The sequence below is a fragment of the Mizuhopecten yessoensis genome, unplaced genomic scaffold (genome assembly GCF_002113885.1).
Source record: "Mizuhopecten yessoensis strain PY_sf001 unplaced genomic scaffold, ASM211388v2 scaffold11171, whole genome shotgun sequence".
NCBI lineage: Eukaryota > Metazoa > Mollusca > Bivalvia > Pectinida > Pectinidae > Mizuhopecten > Mizuhopecten yessoensis.
In genome coordinates this window covers 1257426-1281940 of record NW_018408915.1, presented here as the reverse complement: position 1 = coordinate 1281940, position 24515 = coordinate 1257426, and the positions used below count along the sequence as shown (strand labels likewise).

Sequence of the window (24515 nt, the reverse complement as noted above, 5' to 3'; positions counted from 1 at the left end):
AAAACAGACAGACGTAAACAATTGACAGCTACTTGCACCTCAATTCAGCCCATTTCAATGAAACTCAAATTTAAGAGATCAGTCACTTGTGAGCTAGCCTACAGAGAATGATAAATCTCGAGGGATTTTTATACGTTTTCAAAACAGAAGAGAAATTCTTCAATAAAAGCAGAGGTATTATTTATTTGAGGCGGCAGACTATTTCATTCCGACTGGTACTGAATTATTAGCAGATTATTTATATTCAGACATATATTTACAAAATTCAGCCCCATGTTTGCCAATCACTGCTCCATATGGCAAGCAAGTCTAAAGCCAGATCAGCCATTTAAACCTCAGGGTGGCTTAATTTTAGGCAAAGATACTGAACGGAATCAGAACGAGATTGCTACCGCAACAGAGGACCTTTGTTTTCTTCAGATGCCACAGAACATGTAGAGCAAGGAATAGTGAAGAAAACCACACAGGCAACTATCAGGATATGTATATACACATATTTATGGGACAAATTTGGACGGCCGAAGAGTCGTTACAAGTAGCAAACTGTCAAGAGCAAGGACAGTATAAAATATCTGGCATTTTTGAAGATTGTGTCATCTGTAAAAAACAACCAGAATAATTGAATTCCTGGTTGACAATATCTTTGTTGAGTGCGTTTGCAAAATATTTCATATTTTTTTGCCATACCCATCGGGACGAAATGTTACCCATTCCTTGTTTTTAATTTCATGTGAGGCTAAATATTTTTGGGAAAAACGTATCAGCACAGGCGACATCAACTGCTTACATCGATCTTTACTTAGAACATGACCAACAGGGATTAATTACTAAACGGTAAGTTAAGGGGAACGATGCTGTTTTTCCGGCTGCTTACTTTCCCTTTCTTGACAGTAATTTCCCTGTATCCATTACCGAAGGTGTTTACAAGTCAAGTGAGTCGATATTCACGGACTTACCCATAGTATCAAGATGTGTGTGTTATGTTGATTGCAAACAGACAAACTTACAACACAAGGTATAAATAGAAGAGACACTGGTCGTTCTCGTGATAACTTTCTTTGTGAGAATATCGACCGTTTTTATTATGCTCATTAGCGTGTCTTTTGTTTTCGTTGTCACTATCCTGATTTTAATTTTTCTGGAGCACCCGGTCTTTTTCTTTCTGTTCAATGGTCTCCGAGTAAAACCGCATTTTGCTTACATTATGCATTAGTGTTATTAGTTCTGAGGTTATATTACGGTTTTTGCTATCACTTTAGGTGTATCTTGATACTTTACATACATTGTGCACATACGACTCTGCAAATTCATATATATTATAACGACTAGTCTAGCTGCATATACAGTAAAACCTCGAAGTATTGCCCCTAGCTACATTTCAAGGTCCCTTTTTCATTTTGTTTTATACGTCTATCCAAATACATCACCGAACCCCTTTATAACGTCAAAATTGTGCTCGCAAAATGGGGGCATTACACGAGATTTTATTGTACAGGCGTTTGCTATTTAATAATCAGTCATACACCTACACTATGTATACTGCAACATAAAATAAACCGATAGTACATAGGGATGTTGACAATCGTGGCTCTACAACTGTGACATAATGTGTAGTACAAATTTCTGTCCCTTCAATGCAAATATAAACATGAAATACATGTAGTGTAATCAGTAACGATATCGACGAAACGTCTATGATATATTCAATCAACTTTCCATTAAATGAAACTGTAAACCAATTGAAACATATTATTCTATAAACAAATTTCTAAAAGTGCAATATAATTTAATTTCAATGTTTTATTAAAATATAAAAATTATGAATTAACATTAACCTTGCCCTTTACCATCTTGTGACGTAATTATATAAAAACCAAATGCTCTGATTACATAAACATGTGCATTTGGAGACAAATTGCCAAAGGGGAAAAAGAGTTTGTATAAACGAAACGAAAGTAGTAACTGTATTAATATAAGTTAAGTTAAGTTGTTCTAACCAACTAAATAGTACTCAGGATCAAATTGAATATTACGTCTCAAACAGAGCAACTATATTTGCTAAAACAATAACATGCCAATAAATGGTGTCATATTTGAAAATGTTGCAATGATAAATTGCATTCATGTTTGCAATGAGAAGTTTATACAGCATCACAAACAGTTGTTTATCATTTGCTAAAACATACACAGATTCTGTTATATCAAAGTAATTAAAAGATGATATTTAACACTGAGATGAAATATCAGAACAGGATCATAATACCAACCGGAAATGAGATCACATACAAACCTCCAGTAACAATATGTAGAGTTATAAATAAAGCAAAAATGTCCTGCCATCTTATTTGATAAATATATTTTGATATATTAATTAGTAAATCTGTATTTTCTGCAATGTTCAATAGCATTAGATGTTCTTCTGCATGCAGTGTTCACCATTCATCCTCGTCATCATCACCACCATCATGAAGACATGCTAAAAAGCTAATTAATTACAACACCACAACGGTAGAAGCACGGGTGACAGCCAAGCATTATACACTGTTTACACTGTAAAGGCTATGTATATAGATATATACTCAGGTAGGCTTACTTTTCTCATTCCGACTTGAAGAGGTATTGGAACTTTGTGAGAGATTGCATGGCACAAGACAAAAAACCTAAACAGTAGAATGAAAAATATAACAAATTGTAAAGTTATATAGACATGGTCACATGGCACGGCATTTACGGGCAAGTGAACTGTTGATCTATTGTGACAAATCCTGACCTCTCGCAGTAATACTATATCCTTTGTCTTTTTGTTCAATTGAATTCCGACAATGATCTTCATTTTTACAACTTTTCCTTTTATATACCAAAAGATGTTTTTGTCATTTTTTCCAATTAATATATAAATGTCAACATAGGTCAAAGGTCACGTCCTGCACTAGTGTAAACACCGAGCAGCCTTGTCTACATGAAGGTGACAATATATATATATATACGTATATATATGAATATATATTATATGCATTAGGAAAGATAAGTGTATCATGAAGGCACATGTAAATAATTATTTAGTTATCAGGCTAAAAAGTATCTGTTGGGAATCTGATATCAACATCCGATTTAGTCTGTCCTCTTCAAGATAATGTCTTTATGAATAAAACAAAGGAAATACAGATTTTTAAGAAACAGGACAACAAGGTTGGGTCGACAATTTAATTTAGTGTCGGGTATCTAGGGGAAATGTGATCTTTAAGAAATAGAACATTTGAGGTGGGATACAAAAATATAATCGTTATAGAAAGACGAAATCCAACAGGAAATGTGTTATATATGTAAGTGTTTGTTCAAGTCGATATTTTGTCTTAATAATATATGTTTGTGCTGAGAGTTAGCTTTTCTACATTTGGTTGCATACCTTTCTTAAAACTTAACGTGAACAGTAGTAAAAATATTGATTTAGTAAAACCGGTTAAATGGCGAAATATGATATTTAACAAACTATAATTAACGATATTATTGAAAGTGCATGCAAATATGGAAATACAGTTTACATTTGCAAAAATGGGATTTTAGAAGTAGACACATAAAAGTTAAAATGATACATAATAACAACGAAATGAATTCGATCTACCCAGCTTAAGTTCGTTGGTTCAATACCTTTATTGTAATTAATGTATTAAACGTTTCAACATCACAATTTAGGAGGCAATGGTTTTATTGGCTTGAGTCTAAGGTTTTGTTTATTGCATGGCAACAAAAGTTAAGTCTGCCAAATCCAAAAGAGGAGAAAACCCATGCGTTCTTGTTTCAAAATACATGCACTACAGATTGGCCTGAATTCATCTTAATCCATGCGTTGAATTTTGACGTCATTTGCTTACTTCGAAAAATACCCTTTTAACCTTTCATGTGATGACACAAAAGAGTAAATAACTACTAGTTTGTGTTTTTGCTAATTAAAAATACTGATAAGGATTTTATTTGCGATTAGTTTATTGAGAATAGTTTGAAGAAACAAATATAAGATTTATTATATATCCTTAGTTAAATAAGAAATCTTAACAGCCAAATGTATCGTAGTTATATTTTAGATAGTTTTGAATTCAGACAGATAGAACGTTAATATCTAAAACAAATAATTCTGGATTCTGACAGGAAGAAAGTATAGATCCTACATTTATATATAAGTCTTTAGCACATTGTAATTTTACATAAACTGAACAAAAGTTTATATGTCATGACGATCGGTTATGGTAAATTTGTCAGATGAAGACCATTTGCAAGCTATCGATACCCTCCTTAAATACAGATACTCGATACTTTTATCAATGTTTGGCATCAAGAAACAAGTCATAAGGTGAATGTATCGTGCATCAGCATTAAATGCAATTCATACGTCTATTAAAATGACTTCTCGATGAAAGTGTATTAAATGTAAATCAATATTTATTTACGCATTAAAAAATCTGTCAAATTATAATACAAATAAAACATTATGGATTCTTTTAATGATATATTCCATGTATTCAAACGACCATATAATTTATCTTTCATATCACAGGATTTGAAAAATGTTTGATTGTCGTGATGTACTTTATAGGAAAGGATTTGGTTTTTATTATAGGAAATACAAGGGTGAGATTTAAGGATAAAGAAGCGGAAAGTAAAGAAAAGGGTTGATTTTTTTTTATTTGGGATTTGAATCCTTTTTTTGATAGAATACAAAATTCCTTTGTAGGAACAATATTAACCAAATTGCAATGACATCAGATACTACGCTTTTCAATAAACAGGGTTCATAGCCTGTGTATATTGCATGATTTCGAACCAATCGAACATAAATTGTTCGTTGGTTATGATTGTTTGTTTGCAGGGTCTGAATAATTAAATTTGTTATTTACATTATCTTAATTCAACTAAGTGGTCGTTCCATGCATGGTGTAAGAAGGTTACGAAGGATAAATTGTTCATAAATAAACAATTACATTGTGGTGAGCAAGACAAAATCAAATTGGAGTGTAATTTTGTTTTTACTGCAAAGATTTTATTTCACCTTTCTGTAAAATTAACGTTAACATAAATTGAGCTACATAGGGACATCGATAAAATACATGTTTTGAGCAAATGTTGAACAAAAAATAAGCAACCACTTAAAACCCTTTATTTACTCCCTTTTCAAATCTAGAACAATGTTATTGTATTTAAGACTTTTCCTTATAAGAGTTAATGACAGAAAAAACGAGATATTTTGTTAGAAAATGTAATACGTAATTGTTCATGCACTTGTATATATATATATATATTGCTTTGACATCATTATTTACACTCAAATTTCCGATTTTTCTCTTCTTAATAAATGTTTTGAAAGCTACATGAAATATTAAGACCATTTGGTGAACACCGTGAATAACTGAAAGATGTGTGATATGCAAGATGTATGATAATGCTCAAACTTTAGATCAAACGAGTGGATATAAAGAGATAGAGGAACGCCTAACCCATGACCCACACCTTCCCTACCGTGTAACAAATGCAGCCAATAAGAAATTAATAAATATCAATCTGATTATGGGTTTCAATTTCAAAATTTACCTTTTTCCATATACGAAAATTAATGAAAATTTTGATGACGTTCAATAACAAAGACATAAAGAAGAAAAACTGATAGAGGCGTTGTCTGTTGTTCAATCCTATTTATTTATCATCTCTTGAAAAAAATCGATGAAATGAAAGGAATATCGAAGACTGTACTGCTCAATTTCAAATAAATTTGTTTCTACAGGTGACTGATTTTTAGATGATACAACAAGATTTAACTAGATTGATCACCATGAGCTAATTTGAAATACTTTCTTTTACACAAATTCATTTATATTAGAATTGATAAAACTGCACATTGATCTGCATTATCGAAATGTAAAAGAAATTAGTGTTAAAAATAATATTAGGAAAATTTAAGCCCCATAGCATATTATCTATTTAATATACAATGGATACCAAAATAGGAAGGGTCACGGGGAAAGATTTCCGCAATGCATGATAATTGATATAGAAATAAAAAAAAAAATATAAGAAAAAATTCTATTGAAAAAAAAGTGTATTATAAAGTATTATTAAGAATAAAATGCATGATATGTGCAAAAAAAGAAATGGAAAAACAATATTGACAATATGAAGATGAAATATGTGGAAAATGTGACAGTATATCTGAAATGCTGTTACACCGACAATGTTAGAAAACAATTTTCTTAGTTGGATTTGCCCGTCATTACCTGATCTGTTGAGAGGAGGGCGAAGTCCTCAGCAGGATTTGTGATCACATATCGCTTTGATGAGGGGCTAGAATGGGAGTCGCTTGTGTCCCGGAATCGATATAAACCGATGCAGAGTATCCCATGACGCCGTAATGCATTCACGAACAGGTCTCCATAGTGACCATCATCCTGCAAAGATAACCAACGAATGAATTACCAAATCAAAGATTTCAATTATTTGTTAAATTAAGTTCATTTCAATAAAATAATATAGATTGCACAACTCAAAATTTCAATTTATCAATGCATGATACAACCCTCGTATGAAGTTCACTGGTCGGTGTTGAACACCAAATACGTTTAAGCATTATAAATCTGTAGGTGACTATTTTTAGTCTATGGAATGTGTATTGTATGTACCATTGAGCATACAATTCATTTATAAAACAAAGTACTTTTTTAATGCAACGTTTTTAAATCAAATTAAAAGTGTACTTCATCAATCTTTGGTACAATGAAGCTTATGAATAATTTACGAAAATATAAGACTGGTCTCTCAAAGACAATTTTTAATATGATGTTTTCAAATAAGGCCACTACAATCATTCTCATAGTCATAAGTATCATTAAATAAAACAAAATCATATTCACATTTGCAATTCAATGATATACCTGTTTCATTCATCTTGCCATGCATTTTACAAAATAACAGTTGTTCGGGCATTTGAGTATTAAAAAACGAAAATGACAAACAATTCGGGACGTATCCAATGCTAATTCTATAATTTACCGTTAATGATATCCCGTTATTCGTAAACGCAGTGAACAAAAATAAGAAGGAAACTCATGGAAACTGGAGTACCCGGAGAAAACCCACGTGGTCGGGCAGGTGACCCTAAACCTGTTCACGTCTGATCGGGGAATCGAACTCCGGCCGCCTTGGTGAAAGGCAAGTGCGCTATCCACTGCACCACCCGACCACCCGACCACCCGACCACCCATTTGAATTGAAAGTGAGCCTAATTTAGTTAAAATAAGTAAAACGATATTTACAGAATACATTTCTTGGTCGTTTGAGATGCAAGCGAAGAAACAAGCACTGAAGATGGCTAAGTGTGTTTATTCGTTATTACTATAAACTGTATTTTGATAAACTGATGAGTGGACTTCCAGTTGATAGTCAGTTTGGAAACATTGCCATTAAAAGATTTTCGGGCGCTATAATTTAAAAACATTACTGAATAATTTTCTTTGTCTTTGTTAATTAAGCGAAGAATTTTTGACCTATCTCTGAACCACATCTTGATAAACTGATGGATGGACTTCAGGTTTACAGTCTGTTTCAAAGGATTGCTAATACAAACTTTGTTAGGCACTACGATTGTTAAATATAAAAAAATGGGAATTAAACCCGGTCATCTTTGAGAAGGCTAGAACATAATATGTTTTGTTAGTATTTTAATACTTACTCCGTATTTAGCTAGAGGTCCGTCAAACAGCGACACCTGGGCGACCCGACATCGGTCGCGATTGGACAGGACATTTGGAGTACAGTAACCTCCCCTCATTCCTGCCCCTTCCGCTAGGATCTGTTCCAGTTCCGGAGTCGCTCCGCCCGTGATGAGCGTCCGGATCAGAGTCAGGGCATTATCATTGAAGTAACTCTGTAAGAATATCAAAATTAGTTTTACAACAAATAGCAACTTTATCAAATAATTTAACTCAGAAAAAAACCCTCACCGATGGCTTGTAGGTTTGATAATAATTTGGTAATCAATATGTGATACTCTATGTCTATAAATATTGTTTTCTGTATCTACATTCGTTACAAGTTTTAATCTAGAGTGACTGTTGTCATTTACAATACATTCTATATTCAATTATTTTGTCATCGTTAAAAAAAAAACCAGAAGAATTTTTAGATATTTAATTCAACTCTGAAACATAAACTCGAGATTGTTATTTGTGTCGTTATACACCTATTACATCATCAATGTAAATGGTTTTAGGGTGGACAGGTTTTTATGGTTTGCACCAAAGCAACAATTTACATGTTCATGACGTCGTTATCGACACACCGTCGCTATGATGAAATCCTCGAACAAAAGAAAGTCTGCAAAATGCGACAAGGAATTGTGTCAAGTCCTTTCCAATAAGCAACAGTTTCAAAAATGGACCGCTAAACATTTGGAGACAGCGGTCAACATCGCAACAACTTCATTATGGCCTTTTTTTCTTCGTGTAGTTTAAAGTGATTACGTTCATAAGAGGGCGACATTTGTTTGCAATTTAAGTTATAGGCAATCGATATGCTCCTCCTCCTTAACGCAAACCATCATGGAACGAAACTGATTCTGTTGAATTATTAACCTGGTGATAATGCAAATTAACTAGTTATTGATCGATTGTGTAAACAGTAGTCTTACCGTACTCATTAGGGAGTCGAGCACACTGACAGCAAACGCCGTGCCACAGGCGAAAGGTTGCGTCATGTATAATTCTGTGTCGGGGTCATCCTCGTCATCCTGATCGAGGAACTGAACGTTGGAGTCATTCGCTGGAAAACCAGATTTTACACCATTAATTAAAATGTTTAATTTCGTGCCTGGATTAGCAAAACGTTGTGTCAAGCCAAGCAGCGATATTACGACAAACACATATACTGCGCCTTGTTAGGAATTAATAAGAATAATTGGACAATCGTTGTAAAAACATTCTTTATGTTGGCGTTCCTTGTGTAAAAAGCCAATACCGGATGCATCAAACTGCCAAACGCCTAATATAATCTTCAATATGTCAGTATGGGGGATTCATAGAGTCTATCATATGTGGGTATTTGGGATATGTATATCTACCCGAAGGTGTAGAATGTGGATCAGAACCGACTTTTTGTCAAGGTTTTGACACCGAATTTGCACCCTAGAGTAGAGCATTAAAATCTCACGCACATACATAATGACCACCTCATTTTCTCTCTCCTCTTAAATGAAAATTTGGTAAAAACTGCATTGAAATATGCAAATGAAACACTTAATATGGCAACTGTTTAGATAATGTACACATCAACCATTACCCTATCTCGAAAAGAACATGAAATAAAATGCACGGTGTGTAATGGATATACCTTAAAACGATTGTGCTGGTTTACTTCTGGACAGTTAAACGCTGACCTGATCTAGTTTCAACACTTTTGCAGGTATACTTACCCAGTTCAGTGATGAGAGGGACGTTGGAACCACAAACAGATCCTCGTCGAGCCAGCTTTGCTGGACTGCCCATCGGTGAGAAACCAGGAGGAAGAAAACCTGGATACAAAATATACAACATCATTCTACTTACATTGTTCTCCTGAATAAGTATTTGTATAGATACCAGTGCTGATACAACACATATTGGAATTTAATAACAAATAATAAAAATAACTAAATGAATACATTTTTATGCATAATTTATATATTGTGTATTTTTTCTTTCTAATTCAGTATATCATTATGTCCAATAAAAGGATAGTTCATAACATGCATGATATAATAAAGTTGCAAATATAGCACCACCACCACCACCAACAACAATACAATAATAACAGTCAGTGGCTAAATTAGTAAGTTGCTCTTTAAAACTTGACAGAGATTACCGGAACATATCTAAGTCATATGTATCCACGCTATGGTTAAGCTAAATCTTTGAACAGGTCAAGTCTGCTAAATGAGATGTAAAATGTTTAGCACTTTATCGAGGATTTCGTCCTGGTACATGATAAGAAACAGACTTGATTAGATAAGAACAGTCAAAGAGGCTAATGACACATTTAAAATTGAAAACAGAGTCTAAATAGTCCTTCAACACACCTGCACCAGGCTGGGCTGAGGCCTGAAGCAGTCCTATACTGTCATCAAAGGTCATGGCTTTGATGTTTAGTGAACACAGAATAGCCTCTTTGTCCACAAGGTGAGGGTCGTCAAGGTTCTTGTCTTTGGCCGAGACGATCACACACATATCACAGAGGTTAACATTCACTGCCCTCAAATTGGCACGGTTTAAAGGAGACCCCTGCAAGAACGAAAGGACATCATATATATTCATTACTGATGAAAAGTATTGTATACACTAAAACTTATTGAATGACTACTCAATTAAAATTATTAAGACGAAAAAATTATAATGACAATTTAATAAATCGCTCTATTTGTTTAAAAGTGCTTGTTAAAAATCTTAATTTCTGATGAAATGTTAGTTTAAAAAACAGGTATCTAGCTTTACGCAAAGATAGGTCACATTAAAGTTGAAGAATTACTTACGGGCAGAACGGTCAACTTGGGAAAATTCTGTAGTGTTTTCCATTCCCTCCGTAGGTAGTCTAAATTACCTACGATCACAACGTGCTTGAGTTCTGCATAGTGGAAGTTACTGGCTCGCAGAGGCATCACTAGGTTCCTCATACCAATCAGCGGGGAATTTGCGTCCGCAAACAAGCAAACCACCACATGATTACACAGCACTGTCACTGAAGCTTTATCTCGGTCCTACAGGAAAACACAACAAGAGAATATCAAAATTTCAACGAAACCTTAATCAGAGCAGTGAATCGATAAAACAATGGCAAAATATGAACAAATCCAACAGTTACGTGGAGACCCGTGGGTACAAGGAGGATAAGATAAGGGTAAGCGTCTTCTGCTTCTAGGTAAAAGTAATGCCACGCACTCAAAACAAGAACTCGGGTAGTGACAACAAAACCATAAGGCACACGAATGAGAACAATTGAAAACATCGACCTTCACAGCATACAAAAAAGATAGCATACTTCCTTGTGATATCATGACGGCATCCATAAAACTTGCCAAAGCAAACATTAATACAATTGACCACACTGTCAGAGTGACAAACTTTAGTTTAAGACGAAACAGTAATTTTCACTGGTCATGGTGTCATAAAGGTACTTAATAAGCCTTGAAGATCTATACGCTATGCGTCAACTACATTTAACAATCCAAATATTTTCTTGCAGCATTTTCCACCTTTTTCTAAAGGAGAATTAATTACATGGTTGGTTTAACAAGGTAACAAGGCTAAGCATTTACTTTTCAGTTTTCAAAGGGCATTATACAAGAAAAACTTATCCAAAACTTTTTTTTTAAATTAATTATGAGAAATTATCAATTTTCCTAAGGTCAACGACATTTTACTTATTATAAACATTTATTAAGCATAAATGTTACGCTTAAAATATCAAAGTCAAACGTTCATACCATTAAGGCATCTTCCAGAGGTCGAGCTTGACACCAATGGAACATGCCAGTGGAGTCAAACTTGCGTGGTTCCTCGCTGGGACCAGCATCCTTCGGCCAGATAGATTCTTTGCCACTTTCCAGAGGTGGTAGTGTAGCTTTACTGGGGCTTTGAGGCCTGGTAACGCAAAACACAGTTGTCAGTTAGATAGGGATATATGAAAGTTATTCTCTCACATAAATACACTCAATACGGTAAATGCCCTAAAATTTTGCACAACTACTGATTTTTTTTTAGAAAAAAACCTTATAAACTCGTTAAAAAAAGCTACTTATAAAATATCAAAATTTGGAAGACACTTTTATTTTTTTGTTATATACTAAAAGTGTAGAACTCCAAATTCCATATAGAAAGTGGAAATATCAAAATCAAAACATTTAATGTGCTGTCAACGACAGAAAAAAAATGAATACAATTACAAAATATTGGATAAGTAGTGAACTAATTTCAAGACGTTTACCATAATCGTTCTATACAGTGAATGTGCTAGATATAAACGTAGTGAATTTGGTTGTGCTTCATATAATATTCAAGGTTGGGATTTTAAAGACAATATTCTTACTACAGGGTTTAATGACTATAAGTGAAAGCTACGAAATCAGAAAATTCACAATTTCCGCAAGTGCTTTCTTTATGTTCCTACTAGAGTGTTAAAATCAAAGTAAAAGGAATCATTTAAAAGAGCACGTAAACAGATAAAAAGTTGCATATAAACACAATCTATTATTTTAATCATCTATCAATTATCATCTAGTAAATCAAATGAAATAAATATTATGTGTTACAACTGTTACTACTTTTCACAGTTATACTAATTTTGTAAATCGTGAAAGGGAAAAAAAATTGAGTGAAATTTAAAAGGCATGCAGGAAAAATTACTTTGTCTGTTTATGCACAAAATTATGTAAAACATGCATGCTTCTACTAATGCGATTTTAGATACAATCGGAAAGTGCAATAATGTATCATTTATGCAAATAGTTAGCAAGTCTTCTCCATTCAGTGAAAATGATATACAATGTAGAAACAAGCTACATATTCAAAAACTAATAACTGAACGAAAGTTTTTCAAGTCACATTCCGTAATTTTTGTGTTTTAGTGCTTGGCATTCAGTAACGGGAAAGTGCCTATTCAAATAAAGAATAATATATAAACATAACCATAATTCGTCATGCTAGGAAAATATCAAAAATCTTAACATATTTGTTTTTATCAGTATTTTGACAAAACAGTATTACTTCCAAGCTAGGTAGTATTGATTTTGATGTGATTTTTAGTCTTGGTCAAAAGGGGTGAAAGCTCTTAAGTAATTAAGAATCATAAAATGATTCTTAAACTAATTTCATGGAATTCAAAATTGTCAAAGTTAAATTGCAAAACTCAACAAATAAGGAGTTTTTATCTGAGAAACCAATCGCACTTATTTTCCTTAATTTGTTTACAAATTATATAAATGTTTATAAATTTTACCAGTAATTTATTTTACTAGTTTTCGATCACAATTTTACTCACTAAATGACAATATGATTTTTTATTTCAAAAAACAAAGGCATGCAAGGAAAATAATCCGCTTTAAAATGCATTCTGTTGTGAAGGAGGTTAAAAAATTCATTTTAAATTATTTTTGTTTCAAAATAAATAATTTAACGTTAGTCTTCCTTTTAAATTCATATAGGGAAATCCAGATCACTCTTGTATTTTATACTATTGAATTTTATAAAAAAAAAGTTTCTCTCTTTAGAACGGTTAAATATAACCAAATATTACTGCTGATACTATTTTATCTTCGTATGTTTGCCTTAAATAGTTTATTTTTATTGTTACGCCTCAAAAGAACGCATGAATTAGCCAACTACAACTACATTTGTAATCATATGTGCTATTTTTAAAAAAATATAAATATTCTATTGCATGGCTAAAACATGCAAGTAACTTAACCAGTAATATTCCTAGACCGTTATCAGTGAATGTAATGACATTTGATATGAAAAGATGAGATGCATGCAAGATGTCAATAACAAAGACGAAGATAGACTTAAAGGAAACCTGTACACCTTGTTGTGATATAATGAGTTTTCACATTTGATAACAGTTTATCTCGACATATAACAGTTTATCTCGACATATAACAGTTTATCTCGACATATAACAGTTTTCTTTCTCATACCCTTAACAGGTTTACGGTTTTTAATTCGTATGATGTTTTTGCCTGATTTCTGCTTTAATAACATCCAATTTAAACGACATATCAATAAAATGACAAAATTAATAACATAATGACGTGCGAAATAGTACCGGCATTTAATACAGTCGAGATGACCTGTTTATGGGTACTTCGAAGAAAACTTCGTCTTGATACAGGAAAAAATATTCTATGTTTCAGATTCAACATTTCACACCAAAGACTCAAGTGTTCCGTCAATGTGGTCCTTATCCCTTTTAAATTCATTGAATTTTTTTCCGAACCCGAAAAAAACCCATTAAAAAACATAATGGGTCTGGTAAAATTGGCAACTAGTATGATTAAATTGGCAAAACATTGTCCGGCTGAATGGTCAAACAATATTCTTAGAAAATTGTAATAGTGTTGAAATACAGAATCTGCTTCATAGAATTGATTACTGTCTGTTCTTAGCAGACGAGAATTAGGAGATGAAAAGACAGTATTATTTGCATTGTGCATGTGACAAGGACTGGACAGCTCAATTGTCCAGTCAAACTGGACAAAGGGCGTGGATATCTTACTCTTTTGTCTTTGACCAGAGTGTCGCTAAAGCCCTGTCGGTTCAAGGTACAACAGAATGTTTAGCATTAATCAACCATAATAATACAATATTAATATTCTACATTAATATCTGCACTGTAAATAAAAATATCGTATGCAATATAAGAACTACTTGTCTTGTCTTTTCTGGAGAATGTTGCATGAAGACAAGTAAACAAGATTTCGCCTAGTAATATTTTAATAGCAAAGTGTAGCTTATCTACAGTAGATGTTCATGTAGACAAAGCACGAAAGAAGCAAGATAGGAGCATTTTAAAAATCTCTTGACGTTATATAAGGAGACGTTACTATAACGATCATTTCATTGCCTGCAAAATATCGTATCACATAACATTATCAACTCTCTTACTAGAGCAATTGACATGCATTCAAATGTTTCGCTTAATTCCTTACAATCAAAAACATACAACCTGATACCTATCGACATTATAAAGTTTAATAATATTTAACAGATAATCCATAATTGTTTTGCTAGCACTTATGACGGCAGGTCCAGTTTGTCCTTTTTTTTTTAATCCTTTGGCTTAATTATGGCATTCCCATTTAACAGGTAAACACTTTTTTGAAATGGTGTTAAAATGATGGATTTATCCCGGGGGTATAACATTAGGGGATCAATAATCAGTTAATGTAGTTATTCCTCCTCAACAAACCTTCAGAACAAAGTTAAAGTCGTTTCACGCATCAGTATAGTTAATTATCAACCGGTATGGTTTCTATTGATACCTCAGTTATGATATATTTCAGTAATGTTTGTTGCTGTTTTCCGTATCTACTTAAGTCTATTGCCTAGTGACTACGGAGGACATACATAATACATACACAATTAATGTTGATCACTATAATATAATCATATAAGATTTTTGAAATCAATCAAACATAAGAGAAAAAATTAGTAAAGAGTTGATCGTTCTTATCCAATAATATACCCAGAAACAACTACTAATAATAATTACTAGTACATGTACGGACAAAATATTTATCATATGTTCCTTAATTATTTATTATTTGTTTGTTTTCACAATATAATCATATGCCATGCATACGTCATGCTTTGTTAAACGTTTCTATAGTTTTATGTACAGTAACTACGATGGATATATAACTATATTCATAATATCACATACATTATTCCGTCTTTACGCATTGCAGAGTTATCTTCTCTTGGGAGCAGGTATTGATTGTTACGTCATTGGTTTGTGTGAGAAAATTACGTTGATTTCTCAAAAATTGATGACGTTACTCTCACAAACAAGTGACGTCACAATCAATACCTGCTCACAAGAGAAGATAACTCTGCAATATGCAAAGACGGAATACGGAAAACACGATAAATTCATTTGAAAAAAAATCCAGATGTCCTTGGAAAAATATATGATACTTCAACTTGATGCAGCACACATATATGTTGAGTAAGTAAAACGTTTCACCAAACCGGAAATAGAAGCCTTCAGTAACCTTCTCAATTAATCAAAGTAATAAAATGCTGTCCCCTATATATTTGTTCAGTGACTTAACTTACAAAAAGTTTGGATACTGTTTTTCTGAATAGAAATTAAAATTCATTTTATTTTGGACCTTACATATAACCTCATTTATACAATTAAAGTTCCAATGCTTTCCCCTGCCAACTATTATGCTGTTATGATCTAAATTACCAAAATGACTTAAATACCTCATTTTCTCACTGTACCCTAAATACTTTATAATTGATTTGACTTAATTTAGCAAAATCTCCCTTTCGGTCTAATAATTGTTAATTTATTTTTGGTTTCCTATTTACTTTTATGCATATGCTCACTAAATAATTCATAGATGTATCTAGTAAACCTCATGGCAACTTCATTAACCTTTATATTAGTGGCACTACGTTCCCCATCACCAGTGTCTACTAAATTAATCCATGCACCATTGATCGGGATAATGAAAGAAACACTATACCTACCCACCAAAGCTGCATACAATTTAGAATGCCGAATACATATGAAGCCGTTTTGTTGCTTTGACTTGCATTTTCATCTTCAAAGATTCTCTTCATGAGACATACATTAAGATAAAAAGACGGCATTGACATAAACACGTTAAACAGCCCCGTGTGTCTGATCTGTGTAACTTACCATTTCTAACCAACCCAATTTTATTAATGAATTTTTTGACTCAAACAATGCATTTCCATCTTTGTATGTATTAGTACAAGTGTGTGATAGTGTGTAGTGTTCCATTTGATTAGAGCGACAGCAGTTTGGTAGGTAATGAGTAGTGAATACAGAGAGAAGTGATTTTCAGACTATCAACTCAGTTTAAGATATATATTTCTCAATACCCGTTTAGGTCACTCTTTTTCCTTTTCTTTATTCCCTTTTCTTTTCTAAAACAACAACATCCAGGTAATATTAATTTAGCCTTAAGATTATCTTAAATCAAGGTTTGGATTTTTGTTCTATATAAACTCATTGAACTTAAAAATATTTTCGAATATTATTTGTACCATGATCAAAAACCAAAGGACAGCACACCGCAAATTACTATCACTACACCACGGTAAAACTCATTTCTAAGCGAAACTTATATATATTTAAATATATCTACAGCCATAAGAATTCAATCGATTTTCAAATAATCGACACATCCATAAGCTTACAACACAGCTATGGAAGCAGATATGAAATATAATATTTGCCATACTGTTTAATAAATACTAATTATGACAATAGTTAATCCGGCATTTCAAATGACACTTAACGATGCTAATGAGTTTGACAGTACGATAAATTTCACTGATATATACACTATATATCTGTGAGGCAGACTGAGCATACTGGGTCAATGACAGCTGATCGATCTGTATGCTTTTCTTGCCTTAAACAATTAAACGAGTTGTCTCCCCTATAATAAATTTCTGCAATGCCTATATATCAAGCTGACATCGACCACACGGCTACCTTAAAACAACACAACACATGTTTTGTTTCCTATGTGCTAGCATATAGCGTCAATGTCATCCGATAAGTAACTAATAGTATATAATGATAACAACACAAAGGTCTTGGATCCAGAAAGATGAATGTAAGTTACACATAGGTGATTTCACCTTTAATGTCTGTGTGGGTTTTTCTTTTTAAAGAAACAGCGTTCCGAAAGTAAATGACACTGCTTCATATATCTATTTTTTTCATTCTATGACTAATCAACTAAGTAAAATAGTTTCAAGATCCTTATAGCCGAAATCGAATAACTGTTTACTCCGATACAGTATCCTTGGGTATACATTTTAGAGAATATCAATATGCATTTTATTTTGAAATCCATTTTTAAAAATGACTAGTATCCAAACTTGAAGTGAAGAATAGTTTTAGATAAAACTTCACTGTTATAGCCATCAAAGGAAGTCAAGTATAGAATAGATGACTGTCTACACTGGTGACTAGAAAAGGAGTGAAATACTCAGAAGAGGGTTACATAATCTGGAAGGGGGTAAAATAAAAAGACAGGAGTAAAATAACCTAAAAAGGAATAAACGAATCTGGGAAGGAGTTATCTTTTACCATGTATGTTTTATTTTACTCCTGGAATAGTTATTGACCCCCTGACAATTTAAAGTACTCCCGATTGTTTAAGTTTACTCCTGTCTGATTTATTTAACTCCTATTTTTTATTGTTGCTCTCAGGGCAAATCCCCATTCATAACCATCATCAGTCATGCTAGGGTGACCACCTGTGGTACACAGCAGAGCCAGTTTACCTGTGTTTTGGTCATGGTCCTTTCCAGATCATTTTACCATATGCTGAGCATTTTACTTCTATTCCAGTCACCAGTGCTATTTAAAATCATTGAGCAGTGTTTAAGCAAAACGAAGAATACATATCTGGATCCAATAACATTTGTTTGTCTATGCAAATAAAAGTACATGAACAATAATGCACACAATCAATATATATATATATAGAATAAAAACAAATTTTTCAGATCGTCCATATATATATATACATATATAATTTTTGACTTGTTACATGCCATTAGTATCAACATAATTAAGATTCGTCTCTGATCCTTGTGCAATCCGGTTCCAAAAAAGAATATATGTATATACTTCAAGATGTATATTATACCGAAATACATATTAAGAAATTTCATTCTCATTATGAACTCCTATCCTAATAAGAAATAATTTCCTTTTCCGACAATAGTACTCATTATATAATATTTAGTTTTCTACTTTTTTACATAATTTAACTGAGACAATTTCCTCTTCTGGATATTTTATAGATTTTTATATTGTCCATCTGGTTTAGTATCAAACAAACTGTATATTGCATGTACCAACGCAGATTAGTTTTCAAAAAGGATCAATCAAAAATGCTGCCAGGCCTTAACATTTCTGAATACTTTCTAAATTTAACAGATTGTATAGGACTTACATGTACACTCCGTGAAAAGAGGAAAATATAAGTATTTATCAGATGTAAATACTTTAATATCAACTCCGTTTTAACAATCAACATTTCTGATTGATTTATATCTCAGATTTGAGAGAAAGTTAAACGAATTCTAGTTTTCAAGAATTACAAGAAAAAAGTTTTAATGGAGAAAAAAAGTGATGCTTATCTTGATTACATTTTGGGATATTCTTACGAATATTTGAAATATTGATTTGGTGTTTCATTAAGAAAGTACAGAGTTGTAAATCCCATACATTTTTTCTCATTTTCAAATTGAAAACAAAAAACTGTAACTGACGGTCATGCAGATAATGGAAGACTTTTTACATAGCAAGTCTCGGCCCTTTTAAGGAGGTGCTTTTTGTAGATTGCTTCTCTCCTCTAGAAAAGGAGAATGAAAATAAATTCATAACTTTCTCTTCTACCACTTTTCCTTCATCAACACTGAAAAGATGTCCAAAGAATTGTGGGAAAATGTACGTCTGTCATATCACCTGGTTTACCTCTTTTGTTCCAGTAGGAAGAAAATCAGTATGGTAATTTATGTTCTCACGTTTTAGATTTTCTTTCAACTATTAAATAAAATAGTCCCATTTTGTTAAAACAGATGTTCTATTTACTAAACGATGCAAAGGTCTTTGAACTTTGATGAGTCGTGCAGTATCGTATTCGTAATTTATTTTTTAGATCTGTTTGTGACCTGGTTCCATCAATCATACTTTTGGAAGTTATACATTGGCTGGTAAAATCAATTTCATATGTATTTTACTTGAACAAATTAACAAAATTCATCGCAAAATTCATTTTGAATTGACTGCATCTGTTGACGAATTTCGCACAAAGCGTTCATCAAACTTCAAGGATGTCATGACAAAATTTCTAATTACATCAACTATTTCTGATATTCATCGACGCCGTGCTGTTAAAAGATAATTATGAATGCATTTTTTTTTTAAATTTTCCATTAAACCATTTTCCGAGATTTCTTTTACTCTGCAATTATGAGTACATCTCGTGAAGACAATAGCTTGATTTATTTGTTGTATGATCAAAACAATTCTGCTGTAAACGTTAAGTTTGTTGAAACACAATAAAGTAGACACTGTTCATGTAACACTGTTTAAATTGTATTCAAATCATGCTTCAAACCACATGCACTATCGCCTCAATCAAGATTAAAATCACTCAAAAACAGTGTCTACTGACTTGTGTCATAAGTATCAAAAACATCTTTTCTACATGAATTGTTCTTTGAAAATTATGTTAAAACATAATACGTACATGTAGTATTCCGTCTTTGCGTATTGCAGAGTTATCTTCTCTTGTGAGCAGGTATTGGTTGAAACGTCATTGGTTTGTGTGAGAAAATTACGTCGTTTTCTAAAAATTGATGACGTTACTCTCAGAAACAAATGACGTAACAATCAATACCTCCTCACGAGAGCAGATAACTCTGCAATACAAAAAGACGGAATATCGATAAGGAATGGTGGCTTCCGTTTGCATTTTAGTTACTTTTTGTGATTTGATCATTTTCGAGTCGTTACCATCCAATTCATCTGTTCAATTTATCCACGTATCATATAAAAGTAATCGCTCATTTTTATTCAATGTGCATATCTTAATATTTGTCTCAAATATAAGTACTTAAATATAGAACAAAATATATTATTTGTGGGCTTGGGAATGTTATAAGCCTGCTTTGCTTGTATTTATAGAACATTGATAATATTTAGTAATAGGATATATAGTACGTTTAGCTTTTAAATAAACAGTTCTATTTTTTTGTTGTTCTGGCAATTGATCTTAAATTGAATGATAACAAATCAAAGCCATCTCATCAATGGAATTAAGACATTTATTTCTGACAATTGAACTGGAATTGAATAATAAGACATTTAAGTCATCTTATCACTGCAATTGAATAATAAGACATTTAACTCATCTTATCACTGCAATTTAGACATGTTGTCTTAATGAAGACACAATAACACATTCAAGTACTAAATTCATAATTGGTACAAGACCAATGATGGACGTTTAATTCGAGTGTACAGTAAAATTCATATAGGATTTTTCGAAGTCCATACAAGTAAATCAGGCTTTGAGCATTGGAGCCCAAAACAATCAAGTCACTTCTTGATATGTCTAAATTGTACACAAAAGAAGTAATTTGATTTACAAAGGAAGTTGCAAGGGATTCACATACAAACAGAGGTCAGAAAGTATCAAATGTATCCAATAGGAGGACAATTAATTATACAACATCACTCACAGAGGGCGCTGACATGTTGACAGGAATGTTGGGGGCGGGGCTAAGTTTAGCTTTTTATACACTTACCCAGCAGCAACGGATGCGGCACCACCACCGCCTCCAACACCTCCCCCTGCAGCCGAGCCTCCTCCCTCACCGAGTTTGTTCTTGAATGTATTTGACATTTTTCGGTCTTTCTGAGTAAGCATTGGATTAGCGGCTGTTTACAAAAAGGTTAATAGTCAATACATGCTTTATACGGAGTTTTAATTCAACAGCACATTCATGAACTGAAAGACTGGAAATAACTTATCCATAAGAAAGCCTTTCTCCAATTTTCAGCAAAATACTGAAAAACGTTCAACTGAAACAAGTTAACTTCTAAGGAAAGCGATCTTTCTGAGAAAAATGAAAAAATAAATGTCCGTTAAAACATATTATAATAGTGTGTCCTGCTAATTAAGATTCCTACAATATAATTCCATGAAAGGAAAAATACATACAATATAGCTAAACTAATGGCAATATCACTATAAGGTTAAACGTGAATGTCTGTTATTCGAAACAGAGAATTTAAGAGTATGCAAGTATATACATAATATATATTATATAGCTTATTTTACTTACAAACTAGCATAGAAGTAAATAAAGCATTATAGCAACAATCGAAAAATGAAAACTATCTATAAGATGATTAGTAAAACCCTGCTTGAAAGTTAAAAAAAAAAAGATAAGAATTAAAAACAGTAGACCTTATTTTTTTCTGCTGATGATAACTTATATAAAACAAAATTAAAAACACAAAATTTAAGTATACAGTAGGTATTGTACTGTTTGTACTCTCATCAATTAAAACTGCACCAGTGGCCCTAGAATATTTATTATTATGCAAAAGTTTAGTTTTTGGCATTTTATATTATATTCTTTTTACCATGCACAAATTTTGATGTCAGGAGACATAAAAAATCATTTCAAAATATCAACACACAAGCACTTCATTGCCATAAAATTGAGACGTCGTCGACCTGTTGACAGCATTAAAATACATGCTAACGCAATTGCTGGCTTTCGTCGTTGGTGTTTATGTTTCTGTAGAACTTGATGATTAGTTATGATAATGGAATCAATGGCAGTGTTTGATATGCAGCACATTTCTTCTCAAAATTGCAAAACTTGTACGAGGAATATGTATGCTAAACGGCAAAACCGGAGGTCGGGTTTTCTTTTTCCTTTTGTCTATTGTCATCTGCTGACTTTGATGTAATGAACTTCTCGCTCAATCAAGTTTAAAATATTTAGCATTAAAATGAAATTCAGAGAAGCAGTATGGCGATCCTACGTATGCAACTACATAAAGTATTATAGCCAATACAAATGAAACAATGAAAGTATCTTTTTTTGTTTCTATTTTGCATAATGATGAAATCGTATTGAAGCATTCTACTTCAAACATCTTTTTGGTCATGCGATGTTTTTGCCATGATACATGTCTTTAGCCATGCAATTCACACAAAATGTATCTTATTGTGATTTTTTCAATTTCAATTTCTCACGAAAATATTTTTTCATATATTAGTAGGACTAGAAGGGATACATTGTATATGTGATTCTAGCTAAGCTACCAGGCAACATAAGTACACCATTAATGCATGTTACATTTATTATTCCAGACATTATTCCGGGAAGAAAATGAAGAAGTATTGTTTCTTGTGACATTAACAGAAATAAAAATACGTGACGAAATTAAAATTTAAATATATGTTTTTGCAGTTGAAATTTTGTGTGTTAATATGTTTATATATATTTCATATCTTAAAAATATGTGATGAAAATAAATTTTGAAACAAAAAACCCTTCCATGTTAATAATATGAATATATGGTAAAATTTTGATTATTTCAGTGTTAATACGTAGCTATTTCAAATCATCCAAGAAAATGCATTTCCTTACAGCGATGTACTATTTTCAAACGGAAACCAATTATACTGACATATCTAAATACTTACGCTCGAATTCAGGTGTACCTGTAGCATGGTAGATAGCCCGTTATTTTCTATCGTACACAGGTAAGCAAGAGATAAAGTTGTATTTCTCATACAGAGCAATGTAGCTACTTAACAACGTTTCTTTGTAGAGAGAAAGCAATAGTTTTGCTTCACAAAAAAAGATGATATCTTTAAAAAAAGAATACTATATTACTCGATTCTGTAGTATATTATAATGACACTTAAACGTTAAAGATGAAATGATGAAAACATATTTCAAATCCTTTACAAAATGCACAGAGTAAATATACGTTAGGTTATCCACCATTACTTAAACATGAATATATATATATATATATATACATGATGTTTACATGTTGCTATAAATATAACATTTAATAAGATGTATACCTTCGTTCAACATAGCATCCCATGCACAATGTGACAGTATACCTTCAAGCAGTTCGGAAAGATATTCATTCAACTTATACCATGCTTAAACGCATCCCACACTGTTCTCTTGTTATCATATACAGTAACAAAAGTATCGTACAAAAACTTCATTTCTTATCACAAGGTATTCTTACAGGATTGTCCGATAAGAAGTGAGGATTAACCCTCGGTATTTGCATCATCGGAAACATTTTTTCTTAATTTTGCCATTTCATATCTGAATAAAATTAACATTTCTCTCTCATGTTCAGCTTTTTTTCAGTTTTCATATTTCGCATGACAATATTAATCTCAGTTTGATAAAGATATGAGCTTCCTGTCCTCAATTGTATTAGATATGCATCGAGTTAAATGGGTATCATCCTTACAAATCTTAAGGGGTTTTGAATTTGATATTTAATTATGTTTCTGTACCATACATGGTTTGTAATAAGGATATGATAACAAGTAGAACTTGTATGCATTTTAATGAGTCAGATTTTCGATTGAGTTGTTAAAGCAATTACAAATCTTACTTAAATAGTTCGAACTCTTCGATTTTCGATTTGTATAAGTCACTAAGAACGTTACTTTACTCTTTTGTATTCATTTTGTTTTAAATGTATGGTTAGCTATTAACATTAAAAAAACCGGACTCATCATTTTCTTCTTTAAACCTTAACCAAAGAGCCTACTGTATACCAGGGAACATTGAAGTGAAATATCCGCCCTTCACCAGAAAAATCCATACTCGCCAAAAGTTAATTTTGCCCTTCACAGCAGAAATACTCTATCAAGCATGAGTATGAATATTCGAAATGAGGATGAATTTACCAGCACAACGATGAGCGAGAACGGCAAATGTTTCCCAGTATACAATATAACCAATCTTATCTTGAAGCAAATATTCAAACTGGAGACGGTCACGCTCATGTAAGCAGCTTTGTAACGACGAGTGAATATCAGGCATTAGTAAACTAAGTTGTATAGTGTTATACCAAATAAGGTAAATAATATTCAATAGCATATGCAAAATATGCCGTAACAGTACACAGTCATAATTAAAATGTGAACCCCTCCCCCC

The 24515-nt window shown here is 32.4% G+C and overlaps 1 protein-coding gene across 9 annotated transcripts in view; it reads right to left on the bottom strand.

The window, feature by feature from the left end:
* Positions 1-24515, bottom strand: part of LOC110467332 (calcium-activated potassium channel subunit alpha-1-like) — a 106643-nt gene that overhangs the window by 5019 nt on the left and 77109 nt on the right. For 5 of the 9 annotated variants that reach the window (XM_021524432.1, XM_021524434.1, XM_021524436.1 and 2 more), the window contains 12 exons: positions 23021-23038; positions 21102-21234; positions 19088-19141; positions 14281-14313; positions 11495-11651; positions 10544-10768; positions 10094-10295; positions 9452-9550; positions 8672-8802; positions 7715-7909; positions 6264-6434; positions 2594-2660 (listed from right to left, as the gene is read on the bottom strand). In XM_021524432.1, the coding sequence (XP_021380107.1) occupies positions 2594-2660; positions 6264-6434; positions 7715-7909; positions 8672-8802; positions 9452-9550; positions 10094-10295; positions 10544-10768; positions 11495-11651; positions 14281-14313; positions 19088-19141; positions 21102-21234; positions 23021-23038 (1485 nt within the window). The remainder of the gene's footprint in view (positions 1-2593; positions 2661-6263; positions 6435-7714; positions 7910-8671; positions 8803-9451; positions 9551-10093; positions 10296-10543; positions 10769-11494; positions 11652-14280; positions 14314-19087; positions 19142-21101; positions 21235-23020; positions 23039-24515) is intronic. The other 4 variants (XM_021524435.1, XM_021524439.1, XM_021524441.1 and 1 more) reach the window with 1 other exon arrangement.